This window comes from Acomys minous, assembly GCF_964271855.1.
Source record: "Acomys minous genome assembly, chromosome: 6".
Taxonomy (NCBI): domain Eukaryota; kingdom Metazoa; phylum Chordata; class Mammalia; order Rodentia; family Muridae; genus Acomys; species Acomys minous.
The window spans coordinates 120,321,034-120,342,907 of record NC_140487.1 but is presented as its reverse complement, the minus strand read 5'-3'; the positions used below and the strand labels follow the sequence as shown (position 1 = coordinate 120,342,907).

At 48.1% G+C, this 21,874-nt stretch overlaps 1 protein-coding gene across 4 annotated transcripts; it reads left to right on the top strand.

Annotated features, from left to right (window-relative positions):
* Window positions 1-2,966: 2,966 nt before the first annotated feature.
* LOC311600475 (PRAME family member 12-like) lies at window positions 2,967-20,404 on the top strand. 4 transcript variants are annotated; one of them, XM_084787215.1, is made up of 5 exons: window positions 2,967-3,076; window positions 11,462-11,580; window positions 16,502-16,823; window positions 17,511-18,080; window positions 18,794-20,404. In XM_084787215.1, exons 3-5 carry the CDS (start codon window positions 16,528-16,530, stop codon window positions 19,320-19,322), a joined length of 1,395 nt encoding a protein of 464 aa, XP_084643341.1. In that variant the 5' UTR covers window positions 2,967-3,076; window positions 11,462-11,580; window positions 16,502-16,527; the 3' UTR covers window positions 19,323-20,404. The 4 variants fall into 4 exon arrangements, with proteins under 4 accessions (XP_084643341.1, XP_084643342.1, XP_084643343.1 ...); XM_084787216.1 differs by lacking the exon at window positions 2,967-3,076 and adding an exon at window positions 8,916-8,968; XM_084787217.1 differs by lacking the exon at window positions 2,967-3,076 and adding an exon at window positions 9,268-9,291.
* Window positions 20,405-21,874: the final 1,470 nt, after the last annotated feature.

The following is a 21,874-nucleotide window of genomic DNA, read 5'->3' as shown; positions in this document are numbered from 1 at the left end:
AGAAGGAAATAGTCTTATTCTTATCCCTGTCCCCCAGAACAGGGATCCACCTGCCACGGGGACTTGTCACAACTTGAGAATATGCTGTTAATTTTCCACCTTTTTTTTCCTGGATATTTTTCATATTTACGTAGGGGGGTGTTGGGGCATGGGCATGTGTGTGTGTGTGTGTGTGTGTCACAGTGTGTACGTGATCCAACAGGAGGACAGCTTACACGAGGAGTCAGTTCTCTGCTTTCACCATGGGGGGCCCAGGGGTTGAATTCAGGTCATCAAGCTTGGCAGAACAGGTACAGCCCAGTCATTCTCTGAAGAGCCTTTCTTCGCTATGTGTCCCACCCCCAACTCCAGCTGTTGGCACCCACTGCTGTGGGTATAGTGCTGTGTATTCAGATGATGCTTAACTGAGTGTCTGGGAATAATCTGTTGTCCTTGGAGGCTCCTCTTGGTCGGTCATGCTATTCCTTTTTTGTTTTTGTCATGATGTGCCTCCAGTGGGATTCCCAAGGGCTGCCTAACCCCAGTCCTAGAAGACCCTGTTCTTCCCCGAGCTCAAATCCTCCCACTAAGCATCAGAGCAAGTGCCTCCTTTGGACCTCTTATGCCAATCTGAGAGAGGATCATACCTCACTGTAGCTCTGTCCTTAGCACATCCATCCATCCATCCATCCATTTATCCATACACAGTTTTGGTTTTTATTTTTGTTTTGAATTTTTGTGACAGGGTTTCTCCGTGTAGCTCTGGCTGTCCTGAACTCACTCTGTAGATCAAACTGGCTTTGAAATCACAGTAATCCACCTGCCCCTGTCTTCCGAGTGCTGGGACTACAGGCTTGTACCTGGCTTCACACACACACACACACACACACACACACACACACACACACACACACACATATATATATATATATATATATATATATCCCTCTGTCTATTTATCCACCAATTCACATATCGTTTTATAAATACAGACATTTCTCCATCCATCCATCCCAGCAACGTCAGAGCAACTGGCTCTGCTAGATTGTCTAATGTAGTCTCCACCCAAACAACCAGCAACTATTTATCTGTTTTGCAGAAAAGTAATGAATAGAAAAATCATTCTCTTACATGTTTGCAAGACACGCCACACACAGACACAGACACACACACACACACACAGGGTGTGGGTAGCTGAGCTTAGAATTTTTGCTGAGGAAAGAAGAGCAGGACCCTCTGCCTGAGGCACTGATCCGCCCATCACCTAAACCACCACATTCCAAGGCTCAGAAGCATCTGGGCCATTTCTGTTTTAGAGGTGAAGGGGGAATGGGCTGAGGAGAGTCAGTTAGTGGACAGAGGTCACATAGTTGTTGAGGCCTAGAGCCAGATGTCAAACCCAGACCCGCAGCCACAAGTTTTCTCACTGAGGCCCGCCCCCCCCCCCAATCCTCGTGTCTCTCCATGGGAGGAGGATGTGGGGGTCCTCTCTGTGCTTGGCTCAAAGGCCTGTGATTTTACACTTTGGGCAAATAATGGGACTCAAAGCTTAGAGTTTGAATTTGTGTCATCCCTTCCGTAGGATACCCTCAGGCCTCCAGCCTTCTGCTCCAGGGGAGTCTGTTCAGCAATTCCAGAGCATTCCTTATTTGTTCAAGGACCCGGAAGTTAGACACTGACTAAGAGCCTGGTAAATTTTTGTTGAGTGACTAAAGAAAGAGAGGAGGGATCAGGTGATGAGGGAGGGTTGGACTTGAAGAGCTGTAAGAGCCGGAGCCCGCCGCCTTCTTTGCTCCAACACCCAGCCTGTCAATCCACCATAAACATCCACCCGGTGCTGCCCCTCAGACTCTCGGTCCAGCAGGAGAAGAGGCCTGTGGACACAGAGGAGTTGGGGCAACAGGCCTGTGGGACCCGAGACCTTGGGAAGATATGAAGATGTGCCTGGGTAAGTGGAAGCCACGACAACCACAATGGAAAGATGTGATCCAGCCAGGTAGAGCCGAGGAAGGGTTTTCCCTGGGGGAAAGATCTTTAGGTCGAGGTGGCAAAGCGGGAGGGATGGGCAGAGGGAAGGGAGAAAGAGGCTCAGACCACAGCGAGGGCGGTTACGAAGGCCCAGGTTGCTTGGCAGCTGTGAGAAGCTCGACATGCTAGCGAGTGTGTTAATTTCCTATAGCTGCTGTAAAAACAAAAAACAAAAAACAAAAAAACTGAATCCTTAAGGGGATGCAGAGTACAAGGGGTCTGGTTTAGAGGGCTGCATTCCTTCTTCAGGGTGTCAGGATGAAGTCTTACCTTGTGGTCCCCCGTCCACCCATCGTCCTGTGTCCCCTTCCCCACCCCCGCCTCGTGGTCCCGTCAGTCCCGTGCTTCTCCCCCCCCCCCCACTGCCCACCCCCCCCACCCCCTACCCCCCCACCCCCCCGCCTCCACAGCCTGGACACCTGTACCCTTACTTTACATTCCTGTTCCTTCCCTGGCTGTCCTGGACTCACTCTGTAGACCAGGCTGGCCTTGAACTCAACAGCGATCTGCCTGCCTCTGCCTTCCGAATGCTGGGATTGAAGGGGTGTGCCACCACGCACAGCTACAATGCATTAAAAAAAAAAAAATCAAACAAGCTGGCGGTCACGGTGGCAATATATTTGTAATCCCAGGAGGCAGAGGCAGGCAGATCTCTGCAAGTTCAAGGCCAGTCTGGTCTACAGAGCGAGTCCAGGACAGCCAAGGCTACACAGTCTGTCTCGAAAAAGAAAAAAGAAAAATGGAAAAGAGGGAGGGGGAAAAAAAATCAAACAAGCTAGGTATGATTTGACTTGATTCAAGGCACATGCTTTAGGCAGAGGCAGAGGCAGGTGGATCTCTGTGGTCAGCCAGAGCTACATAATGAATTCCTGACCAGCCGGACTATGAAGTAAGACCCTGTCTCAGTCTGTGGTCTGGATGACAGGGTGGGGTTTTTTGGTTGTTTTTTTCTAACATCCCTCCTGTGAGGCCTTTCCTGTTCCACTCCCGGCCCTCACCTTGACCAGCATTAGAATGCCCTGGAGGGGTCACTGGCCCATCGCATAGTTTCTGGATCGGTAGGATAAAGGTGAGTCACTGCCTTTGCAGCTCTAACAAATTTTCCAGACGCCTGCCACTGCTGGGCTGGTTGGAGATCACTCCTAAAGGCTGGCTTTTCTTCTAGTTATATAATCTCTCTGAGATTGTAAGACTGAGACCTCCAGAGAGATCTCTAGTCTGTACCCAGAGTCCCCAGAGAGAAACGGAGTCCGACGTCGATGCAATACACACAGGAATTTTATTGAGTCGATGCGCATCGAGGTCTGACAAGCTCCTTCAAGCTGCCGACCCCTGAAAGCAGGCGCAAGTGCTTTTTATATCTTTTTGTAAAAGCAGAATTTAGGCAGGCTAGCTAGGAGGGATAAGTACATTCCACGGGTAGGGGTACTCGAAGATAAGGTCCTCTTGCAGTGAAAAGAGCAAGGGCTGGAGACAGCGCTCAGCGGGCAGAGTGCTTGCCCAGCACCTGTGAAACCCTGGGTTCTATTCTCAGTATGATATGAACTGACCAAGGTGTGTACGTCTTCATCCTAGCACTCAGCTGACAGAGGTAAGAGGATCAGAAGTTCGAGGTCATCCTCAACTACACAGTGAACTTGGGGCCAGCCTGGGCTACCTGATGTTACTAGCCCACCAGAGATGACCACTCAGACACATACTACAGCCAGGTTTTAAAGGCTGGAACTGTGTCCTGACATCTTGCTGGGCAGGTGCAAGGGGGCGCTTTGTAGAAGTAAGCAATTTGTTTTTTCTTGTTTTTTTGAGACAGGGTTTCTCTCTGAGTAGCCTTGGCTGTCCTGGACTTACTTTTGTAGACCAAACTGGCCTTGAATTTACAGCAATCTGCCTTCCTCTGCCTCCCAAGAGGTGGGATTAAAGGTATGCACCACCATGCTCAGCAGAAGCAAGCAATTATAACCAAAGGTAAGGTATGCAGCTAGCTGGAGGGGGGTTCCTCACAGACTGGCAGTTCAACAGAAACTGAGACAAGTTTTTAGGACATTCTGACCTTTGCTTCCTAGAATAGAGTTGGTTAATTTTCCATGGAATTCTCCATCAAGAAGGTCAAGTTCAGGCAAGCATAGTGGCACCGGCTTTTAATCCCAGAACTCAGGAGGCAGAGGCAGGTGGATCGCTGTGAGTTCGAGACCAGCCTGGTATACAGAGTGAGTCCAGGACAGCCAAGACTACACAGAGAAACCCTGTCTCAAAAACACAAAAGAAAAATAAAAAGTGAGTCGGCTGGTGGGACATGCCTTTAATCCCGACACTCGGGAGGCAGAAGCCAAAGCAAAGTCTAGTTAAACGTCATAGAGTCTCATCAGGAATATAAGATGGAGGAATCTTTGTCTTTTCTTGCTCTGTCACAATAAGACCCTGTTGGAAGAAAAAATAAATAAAAATAATACACACACACAAAACACTAAACCAGATATCCTTGAAGGTTTCCCCAGGTGTAATAAGAGGCCATCGTTCTGTTACTGCTGAATCTGTGTCTTCACTTATTAAATAAGTTTAATAGTAATTTCTAACATAGAAGCAATGAGCCTGAAGCAGTGTGTGATGGCGCACACCTTTAATCCCAGCACTTGGAAGGCAGAGGAAGGCAGATCTCTGAGTTTGAGTCTACAAAGTGCGTCCAGGACAGCCAAGGCTACACAAAGAAACCCTGTCTTGAAAAATTGAAAAAACAAACCACCAAGCCAGTAGCTAATATCGACTTGTCAGCTGGACAGAATCTGGGATCACCCAGGAGACACACCTGTGAGCATGACTGCGAAATACTTTCTAGACTGGGTTAACTGAGGCAGTTAACTGATCCATGATCCTTTTGTTTGTTTGTTTGTTTTTGTTTTTTAAGACAGAGTTTCTCTGTGTACCAACTCTAGCTGTCCTGGAATTCACTCCGTAGACCAGGCTGGCTCTGAACTCACAGAGATCCTCCTGCCTCTGCCTGCCAAGTGCTGGGATTAAAGGTGTGCACCACCACACCTGGCTAAATGATCCTTTTTTTAAAAAAAGTTGTTTGTATTAGGTATTTTAACACAGCAAGGCACAAGGTAATTAACAGAGTCCAAAGCTGGGGAATTATACCTGCTAATATTTGATATAAAAGACTACAGGCATAGTTAAGAAAATAGCCTGCAGCCGGGTGTGATGGCAGAGGCAGGCAGATCTCTGTGAGTTCAATGCCAGCCTGGTATACAAAGTGAGTTCAGGACAGCCAGGGTTACACACAGAGAAACGCTGTTTATAAAAAGAGAGAGACAGAGACAGAGAACAGCCTGGGTAGAAGTGGCATACACATTTTAGTCTCAGCATTCTAGAGGCATTATATAGATTATTATGTAGATTAGTTCATAGCCATCCCTAATCTACATAATAAATTTCATTCCAGCCAGAATATCATGAGACTCTGTCAAGGGGAAAAAGAAAAAAAGAAAAAGTTGGGGCTGGAGAGATGGCTCAGCGGGTTAAGAGCGCCACCTGCTCTTCTAGCGGTCCTGAGTTCAATTCCCAGCAGCCACATGGTGGCTCACAACCATTTATAACATGATCTGATGCCCTCTTCTGGCATGCAGGTATACATGCAGATAAAGCAATTAAAATAAATAAATATTTTTTTTAAAAGCCATGAAAGATTTCCCAGACCTATAGCAGAATCCATTCACAAGTAGCTGTTCCTAGTCATGAGGTAAAGACCCAAAGTTAGAATTGAAAGTCTGTAGTAAACCAGCTGGTGATGGTAACTGCCTGAAGTGAAGCACTCCTCACATAGCAGAGCAGCCCCATGCACAGTACAGGTAGTTTTCTGTTTTCTTTGTTTTTCAAGACAGGGCCTGCCCCACCATGCCCAGAGAGTTTTTGGGGTTTTGTTTGTAGATGCATTTATTTACTATGTATACAGTGTTCTGCCTGCATGTATGCTAGCAGGCCAGAAGAGGGCACCAGATCTCATTATAGATGGTTGTGAGCCACCACATGGTTGCTGGGAATTGAACTCAGGACCTGAGTTGGAAGAGCAGGCAGTGCTCTGAACCTCTGAGCCATCTCTCTAGGACCTAGTACAGGGAGTCTTTAAAGAATACATAAGCCAGGCGGTGGTGGCGCACACCTTTAATCCCAGCACTTGTGAGGCAGAGGCAGGTGGATCAATGTGAGTTCGAGGCCAGCCTGGTCTACAAAGCGAGTCCAGGATAGTCAAGGCTACACAGAGAAACCCTGTCTCGAAAAACAAAACAAAACAAACAAAAAGAACACAGAAAAACTATATTCTCGTTGACAGTTGCAGGGGGAAGCAGGCAAGCAGTTAGCTGGGACACTTTGACCCTGAGTTTCTAGGACAGGATTGGGGTGCTTTCCCACTTTCCCAAGGGACTTTTCAAGGCAGGGAATGGAAACTAAAGATGGTTTTAGCTGGGACAAGATGGAGAAACCTTTGCTGTCACAGTTCCCTCTGCCTTGGTACAGTGGTATCTTAGCTGTAGAACCCAGCACTGGAAAATTCCTTGGGAATCAGGTTTTTGGATGCAGAAGGAGAGCGCTGAGCACTCCCACCCACCTTGGCCCTTTGACACCACTTCATAGGCTCCGTGGTTTTGACTCAGATTTTCTCTGTGCCTACCATAAACCCTGGAAAATGGATATGAGAATAATTCAAAGTAAAACCAAGCATAGTGGAGCATGCCTGTCATCTCAGGAGGCAGAGGCAGGAGATCAGGAGTCCAAGGGCATCCTTGGTTACGTTGCTAGTTTGAGGCCAGCTTGGATTACAGGGGCACATCTCAAACAAAAAAAGGGAAAAAAAATCAAACCCAAAATTTTTGTTTTTGTTTTTTGATGCAGGGTCTCTCTGTGTAGCCTTTGGCTGTCCTGAACTTGCTTTGTAGGCCAGACTGGCCTCGAACTCACTGAGATCTGCCTGCCTCTGTCTCCTGAGTGCTGGGATTACAGGCGTGCATCCTCAAACCCAAACTCTTAACCTCATCTTCACCTCAGTGACTGTTTTGTTCTTGGACATTATGTGTGGCTGGTGGTGAATTTAGAGGCACTGATGCTGGGGAAATTCATGCGTGAACTCTGAGGCAAAACATCACCATCCCACAAGGTCTTTGTCCTAGCTGGACATGACTTGCTGTCCTGTCCCCCTCTGTTTTGCCATATGAGAAAGGAGGTGTCTCACAGATCCTGGAACTTCCAGGGTCCCCATGAAGGCAAAGCTATAGGAACCCAGGTCCCAAGACTCCCCCTTCATTGGCAAATTTGCCAGTTCCAGGAAACCTCCCCACACAGTCACTTTGCCTCATCAGGCTGCCTCCCAAAGGTTGCCCAGGGCCATTCAAGTGTAAACCAGGCTCCCTGCACAGCTTGGAGGTAGACCTCTTGCCCAGCTTTGTAAGACTGAGACTTCCAGAGAGATCTCTAGTCTATACCTGGAGTCCCCAGAGAGAAACGGAGTCCGATGTCGATGCAATACACACAGGAATTTTATTGAGTCGATGCGCATCGAGGTCTGACAAGCTCTTTCAAGCTGCCGACCCCTGAAAGCAGGCGCAAGTGCTTTTTATATCTTTTTGTAAAAGCAGAATTTAGGCAGGCTAGCTAGGAGGGGTAAGTACATTCCAGAGATAGGGGTAGTGGAAGATTTTTAGATACAGCTGGACCCTCAGCATAGGTTGGCTGGCCTTGAGTCAAGCTGGACCCTCAGTGTAGGCTGACTGGCCTTGAGTCAAGCTGGACCCTACAAGGGGCCAAACAGCTACAGAACATACATAGTGATTTGATATTGATACCTTGGTTCAATATCAATATTGCTTCCTGGCCCCTCCAGCTTGAACAAAGAAGGCCCTGGGTGTAAGAGACACAGAGGTGACACAGAGGTGCTGCTTGTGCTTGCGGATAAGCACTAAGGAACCAGGACAGGGTTGTCTCTTCAAAGTGAAAGATGCTAACCTGTTTTCTTCTTCCCAGAAGGCTCGGAGCAGCAGCTAGGGGGCGTGGTTAGTATCCCAGTGATCTCTGTGCTATCTGTGTGATGAGACCACAACAGACCCTCCCCCCCCCTTAAGATGTCAACCTATAAAACTCATCTTTACGGATAATGTCACTATACAGTCATGCCTTAAGCTTTATTGGGCATACAGGATTGTGTTAATTATCACCAGGAAGTTTTTTCTTTTTCTTTTTTTAATCTTCTGAATTGTGCTGTCCTTAAATATACCTAGAATAGCCAGGTGTGGTGTGCCCGCCTTTAATCCCAGCACTCAGGAGGCAGAGGGAGACGCATCTCTGTGAGTTCGAGGCTAGCCTGGTCTACATAGTGAGTCCAGGACAGCCAAGGCTACACAGAGAGAACCTGTCTGTGGGAGGTGAGGGGAGAAGAACAAAATGAAGAAGAGGAGGAGGAGGAGGAAGGAGGAGGAGGAGAAGAAGAAGAAGAAGAAAAACCGTAACTACTGGGTGTCAAAATTTGAACCAGAGCCAGGCGGTGGTGGCACACGCCTTGAATCCCAGCACTTGGGAGGCAGAGGCAGGCAGATCGCTGTAAGTTTGAGGGCAGCCTGGTCTACAAAGTTAGTCCAGGACAGCCAAGACTACACAGAGAAACCTTGTCTCAAAAAAAAAAAAAAAAAAAAAAAAGCCAAAATTTGAACCAGGCTAAGGAGTCCAGTTGAGTTGGACTTCCTTCTGGCCTCTCAGGGCTCTTGGATCCACACTGCTGGCATGGTGTTGACAGCAACTCCTCACATGTGGATTCAATTATTCAATTTCCAACACTGTAAACCTGACTAGATGGCACACACCTGTAATCCCAGCATTGCCATAAAGCACAAGAATCCAGAGTGAAGATCATTGGCTACATAGTGAGTTGGAGGCCAAGCCTGGGCTATAGGAGACCCTATCTCAAACAAAATAAAAGGTAAAAGGTAAAAAAAACTGTGTTGCTCCTGCAGTAACACAACACGAGGGCTTGAAGTCTGTTTCCGTAGGTTCCTTTCCAACAGAGAGGACTTAGTTTTCTGCTGAGGATTCGTTACTACTGAACACTTTAAAACATTCGTATCTTTGAATTGCCCCCTAGGGAGCCTTCAGGCTAGAGACACAAAAAAAAGAAGCCCCATTCCCAGACTTGTTTTTAACAGAAAGAGGAGAGGCTACGGAAGGGGAAAGGGAGGGGCTAAGCAGGAGGTGGGGAGCAGTGGAGGAGGAGGCTTCATCTCTGCTAGTTGATGGGGCAGTGCGGTACAAAGGAGCAGTTTTCTTTCTTTCTTTCTTTCTTTCTTTTTTTTTTATTTTATTCCGAGACAGGGTTTCTCTGTGTTACCCTTGGCTGTCCTGGAGTCGCTTTTTAGACTAAGCTGGCCTCAAACTCACAGCCATCTGCCTGCCTCTGCCTCCCGAGTGCTGGGATTAAAGGCGTGTGCCAACCACGCCCGCCTACAAAGGGGTATTTTACATGCTGGCTTCAGTAGGAGAACCCTGGCCTTTGGAGTTCAGCACGGAGACATCGGTGCAGGTATTTTGACCGTCCCGAGGCAGCCATGACTGTCAGCGTAAAGAGCCCTTAACTCTAGCAGATTAAGAACGGTCTGGGGCACCTTTAATCCCAGCACACGGGAGACAGAGGCAGGCGGATCGCTGTGAGTTTGAGGCCAGCCTGGTCTACAAAGTGAGTCCAGGACAGCCAGGGCTACACAGAGAAACTCTGTCTCGAAAAAACAAAAACAAAAGAACGGTCTGGGGTAGCTTAAGGATAGGTTTGCGTCCTGAGAAATTGTCGCAAACATCATTTGTCTGGCTGGCTAGGGTGTGGTTGTTGTTTGAGACAGGGTGTCACCGTGTATCTCAGGCTACCCGGAGATCTGCCTGCCTCTGCTGAGATGAAAGGCTCCTGCCACTTTGCTCAACACTACCAGGCTTCTGAAGTTTTGCTGTTTGTCTCCCCACCCTACACCCCCTTTTTAAAAAGATTTTGTTGTTGTTGTTATGTATAAAATGTTCTCCCTGCATGTGTACCTGCCCGCCAGAAGAGGGCAATCAGATCTCATTATAGGTGGATGCTGGAAATTGACTCAGGACTTCTGGAAGAGCAGACCAGTGCTCTTAACCTCTGAGCCATTTTTCTAGCCCTTGTTTTGCTTTTTAATTAATTAACTAATTAATTAATTTTTGAGTCTCATTGTGTAGCTACAGCTGTCCTGGAACTCACTCTGTAGACCAGGCTAGCCTCAAACTCAAGAGATTCGCCTGTCTCTGCCTCCTGAGTGCTAGGATTAAAGGCCCACACAATTTGGGGCAGGGTCTCACTGTGTACTCACATTCAGTCTTCCTCAGACTGTTGGCGTGCTGGAATTACAGGTGTAGGTCTAAAAGAATGATACGGGCGCCAGGGAGGGAGGCGGCCCACTTGGACAGTACTTGACTAATATACTCAAGTCCTAGGTTCGGTCCCCAGCACCACATAAAACCAGGCATGGTGGCACATGCTTGCAGTTTCAGCAATTAGGAGGCAGAGGCAGGCGGTTCAGAGGTTCAGGGTCATCCTTGGCTCCATGGCAAGTTTGAGGCCAGCCTGGAACCCTAGAGACCTTATCTCCTCCTCCTCCTCCTCCTCCTCCTCCTCCTCCTCCTCCTCCTCCTCCTCTTCCTCTTCCTCTTCTTCTTCCTCCTCTTCCTCTGCTTCCCTCCTTCTCCCTCCCCTTCCTCCTCCTCCTTCTCCTCCTGTTTGTTTGTTTTTTGAGAAAGGGTTTCTCTGTGTAGCCCTGGCTGTCCTGGACTCACTTTGTAGACCAGTCTGGCCTGGAACTCACAGTGATCCACCTGCCTCTGCCTCCCCAGTGCTGGGATTAAAGGCGTGCGCTACCATACCTGGCTCAAGAGACCTTAAAGTTAATAATAGTAAGAAATTTAAAGCCTGGTGGTGGCATATGCCTTTAATCCCAGCACTGGGGAGGCAGAGGCAGGTGGATCGCTGTGAGTTCGAGGCCAGCCTGGTCTACAAAGTGAGTCTAGGATAGCCAAGGCTACACAGAGAAACCTTGTCTCCAAACAAAACAAAACAAACAAACAAGAGCCAGGTGTAGTGGTCTTCCCTTTAATCCCAGCACTCAGGAGGTGGAAGTATGCGCATTTTCATAAGTTTAGGAATCAGGTGGAGAGAACTCTCCAGAGGTTATAGAAAGAGACCCCGACCTACAAGAGGGGAAAAAAGGTACAAGTGATGGGAAGAGGAAAGGCACTGACTCCCCAGGTCTCAGAAACGCGGCTGAGCAGAGGACCAAAGAAAAGACTGAGCTCTAAAATGATGGGGTGCCTGTTTCGCCCCACCCCCACTGCTGGCTGGAGTTGGCTGAGACGGATGGAATGCTGTTTTTGTGGTATCTAAGCTGGGATTAACCCTCTGCCTTTGCAGATCGCTGGTTTTCTGCATAAAACAGAACCTGAAGATTCAGTTCCAGCCTCTGCTCACTGCCCGGAAGTTGAGGTGCCACTAGCTAGAGCATTCTCGCTACATATTCTGGTGGAACTCTGGTAAGTCACTGTCGGGTCCACAGGGGTCCTTGCTGGGAAACTTCCTGGTTCCGTTGGTACAGTACTTGCCTAGCACACACAAGCCCTAGGTTTGAGTCCCAGCACCACATGAAGCCAGGCATAGAAACCCACGCCTTTAATCCCAGCACTCGGGAGGTAGAGGCTAGCGATCTCTGAGAGTTCCAGGCCCAGCCTGGTCTGCAAAGTCAGTCCAGGACAGCCAGGGAAATCCTGGCTTGAAAAACCAAAATAGAAAAGAAAAAAAGAAATATGCTTTAAAAAATAACCAAACAAAACCTTGTTTCTACTAAAGAATACATTCTGGGTAATATAACTGTTTTTCATTAGGGTGTAAAACAGGGAGAGAGGAGAGGTTCAAAACAAAACAAAACAAAACAAAAAACTAGCCGAGCATGCTGGTGCATGTCTTTAATCCCAGCACTCGAGAGGCAGAGGCAGGCAGATTGCTGAGTTTGAGGCCAGCCTGGCTTACAAGGCGAGTCCTGGACAGCCAAGATAACCTAGAGAAACCCTGCCTCAAAAAACAAAACAACAACAACAACAACAAAAACCCAAACAACAGGGGGCTGGAGAGATGGCTCAGCGGTCAAGAGCACTAACTGCTCTTCAGGAGGACCCAGGTTCAATTCCCAGCACCCACATGGCAGCTCACAACTGTCTGCAACTCCAAGATCTGACACCCTCACACAGACATACATGCAGGCAAAACTAATGCACATAAAATAAAAACAATTTAAAAAAAAAAGCCAGGCGGTGGTGGTGCACGCCTTTAATCCCAGCACTTGGGAGGCAGAGGCAAGCAGATCTCTGTGAGTTCGAGGCCCGCCTGGTCTACAAAGTGAGTCTAGGACAGCCAAGGCTACACAGAAAAACCCTGTCTCAAAAAACAAAACAAAACAAAAACAAACAAACAAACAACCCCCCCCCAAACAACAGCAGCAGCAAAAACAAAACAAAACAAAACAAAACCCAACAAAAAACAAAAAAGACGCACAACAACAACAACAAAACCTTATTTTGATCTTGAAATTCCTAAATTTCTAAATTTGAGTAGCAAACCTCTGATTCAGAATTGAAGTCTATGTTTGGCTTCTCTTTGAAGGATTTATTTCATTTTTATTTACGGGCATGCATGCCTGATGCCTGCAGAAGCCAGACACCAGACGAGGGTATCAGAATCTGGGATTACAGATATGTATCATCACATCTGGTCTTTTGTGGGTTCTGGGGAATCAAACTCAGGTCCTCAGGGTTACTGATTGAGTGACTTCACTCACTGAGCCATCTTTTTTTTTTTTTTGGTTTTTCAAGACAGGGTCTCTCTATGTTAGCCTTGGCTGTCCTAGACTCACTTTGTAGACCAAGCTGGCCTCGAACTCACAGCGATCCGCCTGCCTCTGCCTCCCGAGTGCTGCAATTAAAGGTGTGTGCCACCACGCCCGGCTCACTGAGCCATCTTGCTGGCTTTAAAAAAAAAAAAAAAAGAGCTTGTTTGAGGCTGGAGAGATGGCTCAGAGGTGAAGAGCACTGCTGCTCTTCCAAAGGTCCTGAGTTCAATTCCCAGCAATCACATGGTGGCTCACGACCATCTATAATGAGATCTGGTGCCCCCATCTGGCCTGCAGGTGTACATGCAGGCAGACCACTGTATATATAAAATATAAATCTTTAAAAAAAGAGAGAGTCTTCTTTCTTTCCTTTATTTTCCTTTCTTCCTTTCTTCATTCCTTCTGAGGTACACGTGGCAGTAAAAACCCTTTAGGACTGCAGCAAACAATAACTATACTTTTGCACTATGTGAAAAGGGGATTTTATTTGTTACATTGTGTTATACATGTAATAAGACTCAATTCTCAACAGGGCATGGTGGTGCGTGCCTGTAATCCCAGCACTCAGGAGGCAGAGTCAGGCAGATCTCTGTAAATTTGAGGCCAGGCTAGTCTACAAATTGAGTCTAGGACAGCCAGGGCTACACAGTGAATCCCTGTCTTGAAAAAAAAAAAAAGACTCAATTTTTTAAAAAAAATAAATTGATAAATTTGTTGTGTTGTTGCTCTGTATAGTGACAATGAAGAGCTGTGGATGTGGCTCAGTTGGTATAGTGCTTGTCTGGTATGTATAAGCATGCCATAAAGTTTGGCAACACTGGCTTCCAATCCCAGCATTCAGATGACATCCGAAGTTGAAAGTCATCCTTGGCTACATCAAAGTTGTCAAGGCCAGCCTCTGCTACAGGAAACTCCATCCTCCATCCACCTGACCCTCTCCATAAAGATGTAACCCTGTCTGCCCCAAGAGAAGAAATAAAAGGCATCAGTAAACAGAACAGAGTGATATTAAGAAAGATCTAAGAATAAAAATACATCTCTGGTAACCTAGAAAGAGACAGCTTTTTAGAAAGGAAATATTTGCACGTGTGTGTGTGTGTGTGTGTGTGTGTGTGTGTGTGTGTGTGTAGTAAAATTAAAATTTTGCTTTATTTTTCCAAAATAGAGAAGGAAAGAGGAGCGGGGCGTGGTGGCACATGCCTTTTATCCCAACACTCAGGAGGCAGGGGCAGGTGGATCTTTGAGTTTGAGGCCAGCCTGGTCTATAAAGAGTCCTGGATAGCCAAGGCTACACAGGGAAAGCCTGTCTTGGAAAAAAAAAACAAATAAGAATTAGAATTCCTAAGGTACAGAGGGCAGAAGAGGGTGTCAGACCCCCCTGAAACTGGAGTTACATGGTTGTGAGTCATTATATGGGTGCTGGGAATCGAACTCTTGTCCTCAAGAAGAGAAGCACCTGCTGAGCAATGTCCCCAGCTCTGTGTTGATTTCAAGCTAGTTTTAAGTATTTACTCTCAGTGGGAGTCTTCTGTATGTCCATGTAAAATTTTGTAACTAAGATATTGCTACATTTCCTAACCCAAACAAAACAAGTTGCAGCCCAGATAGAAAACATCCACATGAGCCAGGGTAGTGGCTCACACCTTTAATCCCAGCTCTCAGGAGGCAGAGGCAAGTGGATAGTTGGGAGTTCGAGGCCAGCCTGGTCTACAAAGCGAGTCCAGGACAGCCAAGGCTACACAGAGAAACCCTGTCTCACAACAAAACAAAACAAAAACCATCCACAGTGTTTGGTTAGGAAGCTGAATAGAAGGTCTAAGAGGGGGTGGGGGTGGAAACAGGCAGAGGTGGACAATGGGGTGTAAGACACAGCAGTGCAAGGGAGGGTGTGAAAGGGAACAACGGAAGAGCCAGAGGGTATGGGGTATGAAAAAAATGCTTGGAGCCGGGAGTGGTGGTGCATGCCTATAATCCCAGTACTCGGGAGGCAGAGGCAGGTGGACCGCTGTGAGTTCGAGGCCAGCCTGGTCTACAAAGCAGGTCCAGGACAGCCAAGGCTACACAGAGAAACCCTGTCTCAAAACAAACAAACAAACAAACAAACACAAAAAACCTGAAAAAAAAATGCTTGGAAACTAGCACTCCTTTTTCAAATTTAAAAAGAATAGGGGCAAAGGAAAAAAAATTAAGAGGAAGCATCTATTCAAGAGTGGAAGTCTTGTGAGGGGGAGGTGCTAAGCACATGGGCTTTACAGGAGGGGAGGCAGGAAGGTTCTGTAGGAGTCAGGAGGTCTCCCTTTCTTTGTGTTTGTGTTTACTGGGAGAGGGGTAGGCTACACAGGATCTCAAGAAGCCCAGCTGCCCTGAAACGGAGGCTGACCTTGATCTCCACCCCCACCCCCACCCCACCCCACCCCACCCCCCATCCCCTGATTTGTTTTTCAAGACAGGGTTTCTCTGTGTAGCCTTAGCTGTCCTGGACTCACTTTGTAGACCAGGCCAGCCTTGAACTCACAGTGATCCGCCTGCCTCTGCCTTCCCAGTGCAGAGATTAAAGGCATGTGCCCCCATGCCCGGTCTTATTACCACTTTAAAAACATCAAGGGGCCAGGTGCAGTTATGAGCGTCATGTATAGATGGGGCAGGGTTGACTGACCTGGGCAAAGTCCCAGAGGCTGTGAGAAAAGAATTTGACCTCTTGTAACCTCTGTTTTCCAAAGTTTCCAAAAACACACCCCCACCCCCCACGCCCCACACCCCCCACACCCCACACCCCACACCTCGTTCCTTTTTAAAAACAGAACCCAAATTATCCAAACACAACTTCTTCCTTCATCCCCCACCCACCTACCCCCCCACCAGGTGCCGATCTTTAGATCTTTACCTTCTCACACCTCTCAGTGCTGTGTCTTCCCAACTGTGTGTGGCTTTGTGAGGCTGCGCATCCCTAGGCAGGAGTGGGAATCTGCTACCGTTTTCACCCAGCTCTAGTCTAGGAGAACAAGTCAGCAGTCCAAGACTTGTTCTGTTTTATTTTGCTTTTTGCATAGCCCTGTCTGTCCTAGCTGTTTCTCTTCATAGCCCTGTCTGTCCTAGAACTCTCGTTGGAGACCAGGCTAGCCTTGGAAGTCACAGAGATTCACCTGCCTCTACCTCCATGAGTGCTGGGATTAAAGGTAGGTGCCACAACTGCTTAGCTTCCCCTCCCCCCTCTCACTCCCTCTAATGAAAAAAAAAACATCTTATAGCCTTCTAAATTGTTCCTAGTGATAAAACTTGAGACTGTGACTGTGTTGGTCCGCAGGACATCCTCAATCCTTGGTCCCGGGCCCTGGGTAATGATAGAAATCTTTTCTAAAAATCAGAATAAGCTTCCAGGCTCCTTGGAGCGCATTGCATGGTGGGAAGGCATCAAGCAACAAGATCTTTTCTGGAAAAAAAGATGGATACAGAGAATCTTTGCCAGAGCAGTGGCCGTGGCCACCTCTGAGTTTGTTTCTGGGTTGAGAAGAGAAGGGTTTCTTAAGCCTCCTTGGCCTGAAAAGGTTGTCTTGTCTTGGAAATTCCCTCAGGATCGTCTCCCTAAGGATCTGTGAGGATGACCGTGTACATGCCATCCACACTCCTGACCCTGGCCGTGCGGAGCGTGCTGAGGGATGAGGCCATGGCCATCTCGGCTCTGCAGGAGCTGCCCATGGAGCTCTTCCCACCGCTGTTCAAGGATGCCTTCATTCAGAAACAGGCTAACGTCCTGAGAGCAATTCTACAGGCCTGGCCCTTCCCCTGTCTCCCACTGGGGGGTCTGATGAGGATGCTGGAGCTACCCCACCTGGAGCGCCTACAAATCGTACTGCATGGGATTGACATAATGCTTGCCCAGACGAGCCACCCCAGGTGAGGGAAACCGGGGACTGCAAAGAGAGGCCTGGGAGGCTAGGGTAGAGAGAGGAGCTAGGGTCACGGAGACTAGAGAGAGTGGAAGGAAGGTTAGAGGCTTACCTTGGCCTCAGTGAGGAGGATTTCAGAGGCCTTTGGACCATTGCTGACTATCTAGGTCAAGGCTTTGAGGATTTAGGAGTATTAGGACAGACGTAGCTATGGCTGAGGATGCCTGCTCTTGCCTTTTCCCGTAGGCGCTAGAAGTGGGCGTAGGCTGGATTCAAGAGGGAGGAATGCAGAGAATAAAGATAAATGGAAAGAACAGAGAGGGAGGAAAGTGATGTTGGGAGTAAGAAATGAAATCTGTCTGGGCAGTGGCGGCGCACGCCTTTAATCCAAGCACTCGGGAGGCAGAGGAAAGCGGATCTCTGTGAGTTCGAGGCCAGCCTGGTCTCGAAGTGAGTCCAGACAGCCAGGGCTGCACAGAAAAACCCTGTCTCAAATAAATAAGTAAATAAAACTCTGTGCAGATGGCTAGCCTATAATTTCAGCCCTCCGCCTATAAAGCAGGGCCACTGAGATTTTGAGGTCAGTCTGGCCTTCGTAGTGGACGTGACACCCTGTTTCGAAAACTGGAAGCAACAAAGTGTTACGGTGAGGGGTGGTCTCTCCTCTTAGATCTGAGACTTCTTTCTCCCACAGGAGTTACAAACTGCGAGTCCTGGATTTGCGGCCTTTGCACATGGACTTCTGGGATATATGGGTTGGAGAGGCCTGCTATCCAGAGGGCAAGAGTAAGAGAAGACCACAAAAGGGAGGTCCGATGGTGGCCAAGCAGACCTTGAAGGTGTTTGTAGACCTGTGCCTCAAGCCTACTCCTTTGAATCCGTGCCTCTCCTATGTTTGCCTGTGGGTGGCAGGGAGGAAAAGTGTGCTGTCCCTGGGCTGCAGGCGGCTGAAAATCACCACAGTAGACATCCAGAACATCGTGACGGTCATGGAATTGCTGGACCTGGACTTTATGGAGGAAATGGAAGTGTGCTGTTCCTGGAAGCTGTCCACCCTGGCTGCCTTCGCTCCGTACATGGGCCAAATGCAAAATCTTCGCAAATTCCTGCTCTCTCACATCTGTGTGCCTGCCTCCATTTCCCCTGAGGAGGAGGAGCAGCTGGTCAGCCAGTTCACCTCTCAGTTTCTCAAACTGCGCTACCTCCAAGTGATCTCCTTGGATTCTGTCTCCTTCCTCCAAGGTCAAATGGACCAGATGTTCAGGTGAGGAAGGATGGGGAACTCCCCCTTAAGACCACAACCAAAGAGCCAGGCCTGGTGGCGCACGCCTTTGATCCCCGCACTCGGGAGACAGAGGCAGGTGGATCTGTGAGTTCAAGGCCAGCCTGGTCTACAAAGCAAGTCCAGGATAGCCAAGGCTACACAGAGAAACCCTGTCTCAAAAAAAAAGCAAAAACAAAAAACCCAACCCCCCCCCCACAAAGGCAACAACAAAGCCTTTTTCTTGTTGGAGCAATTTAGCGATGGGCTAGGGTCACCTGCTTTGACTGTAGGGAAAGGAGCTGTGGTGCTGTGGGCTGAGCTAGTTCCACAGTGATGGTGCCAGGCCTTGGGTTAGAAAGGGGAACTTGAGCCAGCCGTGGTGGCACACGCCTTTAATCCCAGCACTCGGGAGGCAGTGGCAGGTGGATTTCTGTGAGTTTGAGGCCAGCCTGGTCTATAAAAGTGAGTCCAGGATATCCAGTACTGTTATGCAAAGAAACCCTGTCACACAAAAAAAAAAACAACCCCAAAAATAAAAATAAAAATAAGAAAGGGGAACTTGAGTGAGCAAAATGCTAAGAGGCAGCAGACTGGGATATTGATCCTTAATCATTGGACAGACCAACCAAGGAGGAAATGATTCACTGTACCCCAAAACTCCCTAACCTATCCACCACTAACTGTTAACAACTAACCACTTGGTTTCTCCCTAGGTACCTGGAGGGTCCCCTGAAAACCCTCTTTATTACTGACTCCCAGCTCTTGGATTCAGACATGAAGTCCCTGGCCCAGTGTCCAGGCGTACAACTCAAACACCTGAACCTGAGTGGCATCACACTGACCAACATAAGTCCCGACCACCTCCGAGTCCTGCTGGAGAGATCTGCAGACACCCTGAAGACCCTAGACTTGGAGAACTGTATGATTTTGGACTCCCAGCTCGATACCCTCTTGCCTGCCCTGAGTAACTGCTTCCAGCTCACCACGTTCAACTACTTAAGGAATCCCATCTCCGTGGCGGTCCTGGAGCGCCTGCTCAGCCACACCGCCAAGCTGAGCTGCTTAACCCTGGAGATGTACTCCACCCCCTGGGAGGTCTACGGTGTCGACGGCGCTTCCCACTACAAGAGGCTGGAAGAGCTTCGTGAGGAGCTGAGCCAACCGATGATGCCGCTAGAGCACACCAAGACGGTGTGGTTCAGCGTCATTCCCTGTCCACCTTATGAAGACCAGGCCATTTGAATCTGGCGCCCAAGCTGCACCAGGCCAGATACCCCCATCTAACTGGGTACTGTGGTCTGCAAAAACACGATTCCTTCTAGCAGATTCAGAATGCAGACCCTGTGATCTCGGGGGTGGGGGGTGTGGGGGGTGTGTGTGGGATGGGTTAGGGCAGCAAAGGCAACCACAGGGAAGAGAAATGTTGACCTGAGGAGTTGATGTCCTTTGGGACACATGTATCAGGAAACAAGAGGTGAAGTTTCTAGATGAAGAAACTTGTTGTTGTTGTTGTTGTTGTTTGCTTTGTTTTTGTTTTGTTTTTCAAGACAGGGTTTTTCTATGTAGCCTTCACCCTCGGAAGAAACTCTTGAGGGTGTTTACTTCATGGATGGGGGTTAAAAAGAAAAAGCAGTGTGTTCTTTTTGTTGTTGTTGTTTTTTCCAAGACAGGGTTTCTCTGTGTAGCCTTGGTTATCCTGGACCAACTTTAAAGACCAGGCTGGCCTCGAACTCACAGAGATCCACCTGCCACTGCCTCCCAAGCGGTGGGATTAAAAGCATGGGCCATCACCGCCCGGCTTGCCACTGTGTTCTTACCCCCTTCAGGCTACAGGGTGAAAGGAATACACCATGTTGCAGCTTTGTAGGCCCAAGCTACCAGCAGCCACCGCCTCCATCTCTAGCTCTGAGCCCCAGAGAATTAGCCCACCATCTGTCCTATTCATCCAAGTTCTGCCCAGAGAGCAGGTTAGATTCTGGACGATGTCCCTGATGGCATGCTTGAATATCAGTAAAGCAACAGGCGCTCGGTGGAGTTAAGGTACTTCCTTGTTAGTCCTCAGGTACCTAAGCCCCAGCTGACTGCCCGGAACAGACTTCTTCAGCAGACTTGCGTTTCATCTATAGCTGATAGCGACCTCTTGATTGAAGGGATTGGCCCTATTGCACCGTGGGGGTGTGGCTTCATTAGTAATGCTACTGGGGATTAAATGTCCGACTTTGTTGCATGCTAGCCACTATGAACCTTAAAATCATTACCCTGCTCTTTATGTACGTTGGATTTGGAGGGGGGGGTTCATTGTTTAAATAAACGTGTGAAAAGTCCTTTGTGTTTGCTGTTTCTTGCTTGCTTGTATGTTGTTGTTGTTTTTTATTTTCTGAGACAGGGTCTTCTCTGTGTAGCCTTGGCTGTCCTGGACTTGCTTTGTAGACCAGGCTGGCATCAAACTCAGCAATCTGCCTGCCTCTGCCTTCCGACTAAAGACATGTGCTTACCACGCCCGGCTTGTTTGTTTGTTTTTGAAACAGTGCCTCTACATAGCCTGGACTCTCCTGGAACTCATTATGTAGACCAGGCTAACCTCAAACTCCCAGAGATCCACCTACCTCTGCATCCCAAGAGCTGGGATTAAATTCTGCACTACCAGCCAGTTGTGGTGACACAGGCCTTTAATTCTAGAAGTTGGGAGGCAGAGGCAAGTGGATCTCTGGGAGTTCAAGGGCAGCCTAGTCTACAAAGCAAGTCCAGGACTGCCAGGGCTACACAGAGAAACTCTTGTCTCAAAAACAACGAAACAAAACCAAAACAAGCAAAAAAGTTGCACCACCACAAGTGGCAAGAAATCTTAATATGTGTAGTCCATACTGAGCTCCTGGTAATCCCCCTGCCTTAGCCCTCACCACTTCCACCACTAGTGTTTGGATTATGAGAGCAATCCATCACACCTGGACAAAGAGCACTGCAGCTTGGGGTGTCTGTGCTCGGCTAAGATGGGTGTATACTAGGCAAAGAGGGGATGCCTTTAAAGGGGAGGTAAACGCAAGTTCCCCACTGTGGGGAAAGGTTCACTGGTTGCAAAGACTTGTGGCAGGAGTTGGTGCTATTTTTTTTTGGTGAGAGCAACTGTCATCAGGCACACAACCCCCACACCCCAAGCAAGTCATATTTGAAACTGGGTGCCTCTGATGAATTCTCACAGGCACAAGGCTCTATCCTGGCTCCATTTTGGTAGAGCTTGACATGTCAATACGGGTAAGTTCCAACAGGGCACACACAAACCATTCCCACATACTGAAGGGGGGGTCCCAGGTAGCTAGAGCCTCTAGACCTCCCCAAACCTTGACTCGATCTTACTGGCTTGCAATTCTGTGTGTTGGAAGCCGTTTTCTGGAGTGCTTAGCAGAAGCAGGCCAGAGGACTTACAACTTTGGCTTACAGACTTTCACACAGCCTTGAAGACTTGGCAAGATACTTCTGTTGGTTAAGAAAGTTTATTATTGGGCTGGAGAGATGGCTCAGAGGTTAAGAGCCCTGGCTGCTCATCCACAGGTCCCGAGTTCAATTCCGAACAACCACATGGTGGCTCACAACCATCTATAATGAGATCTGGTGCCCTCTTCTAACATGCAGGTGTACATGCAGGCAGGGCACTGTGTACATAATAAATATTATTTGAAAAAAGAAAGTCTATTATTAATTCCAGGTCAGGATGTGGAGCTTGATGTATTTCTTTGGCCTTAAGATGAAAGAAGTCTAAACATATAGATAACTAAAATAATTGGTAGCATTTGTTT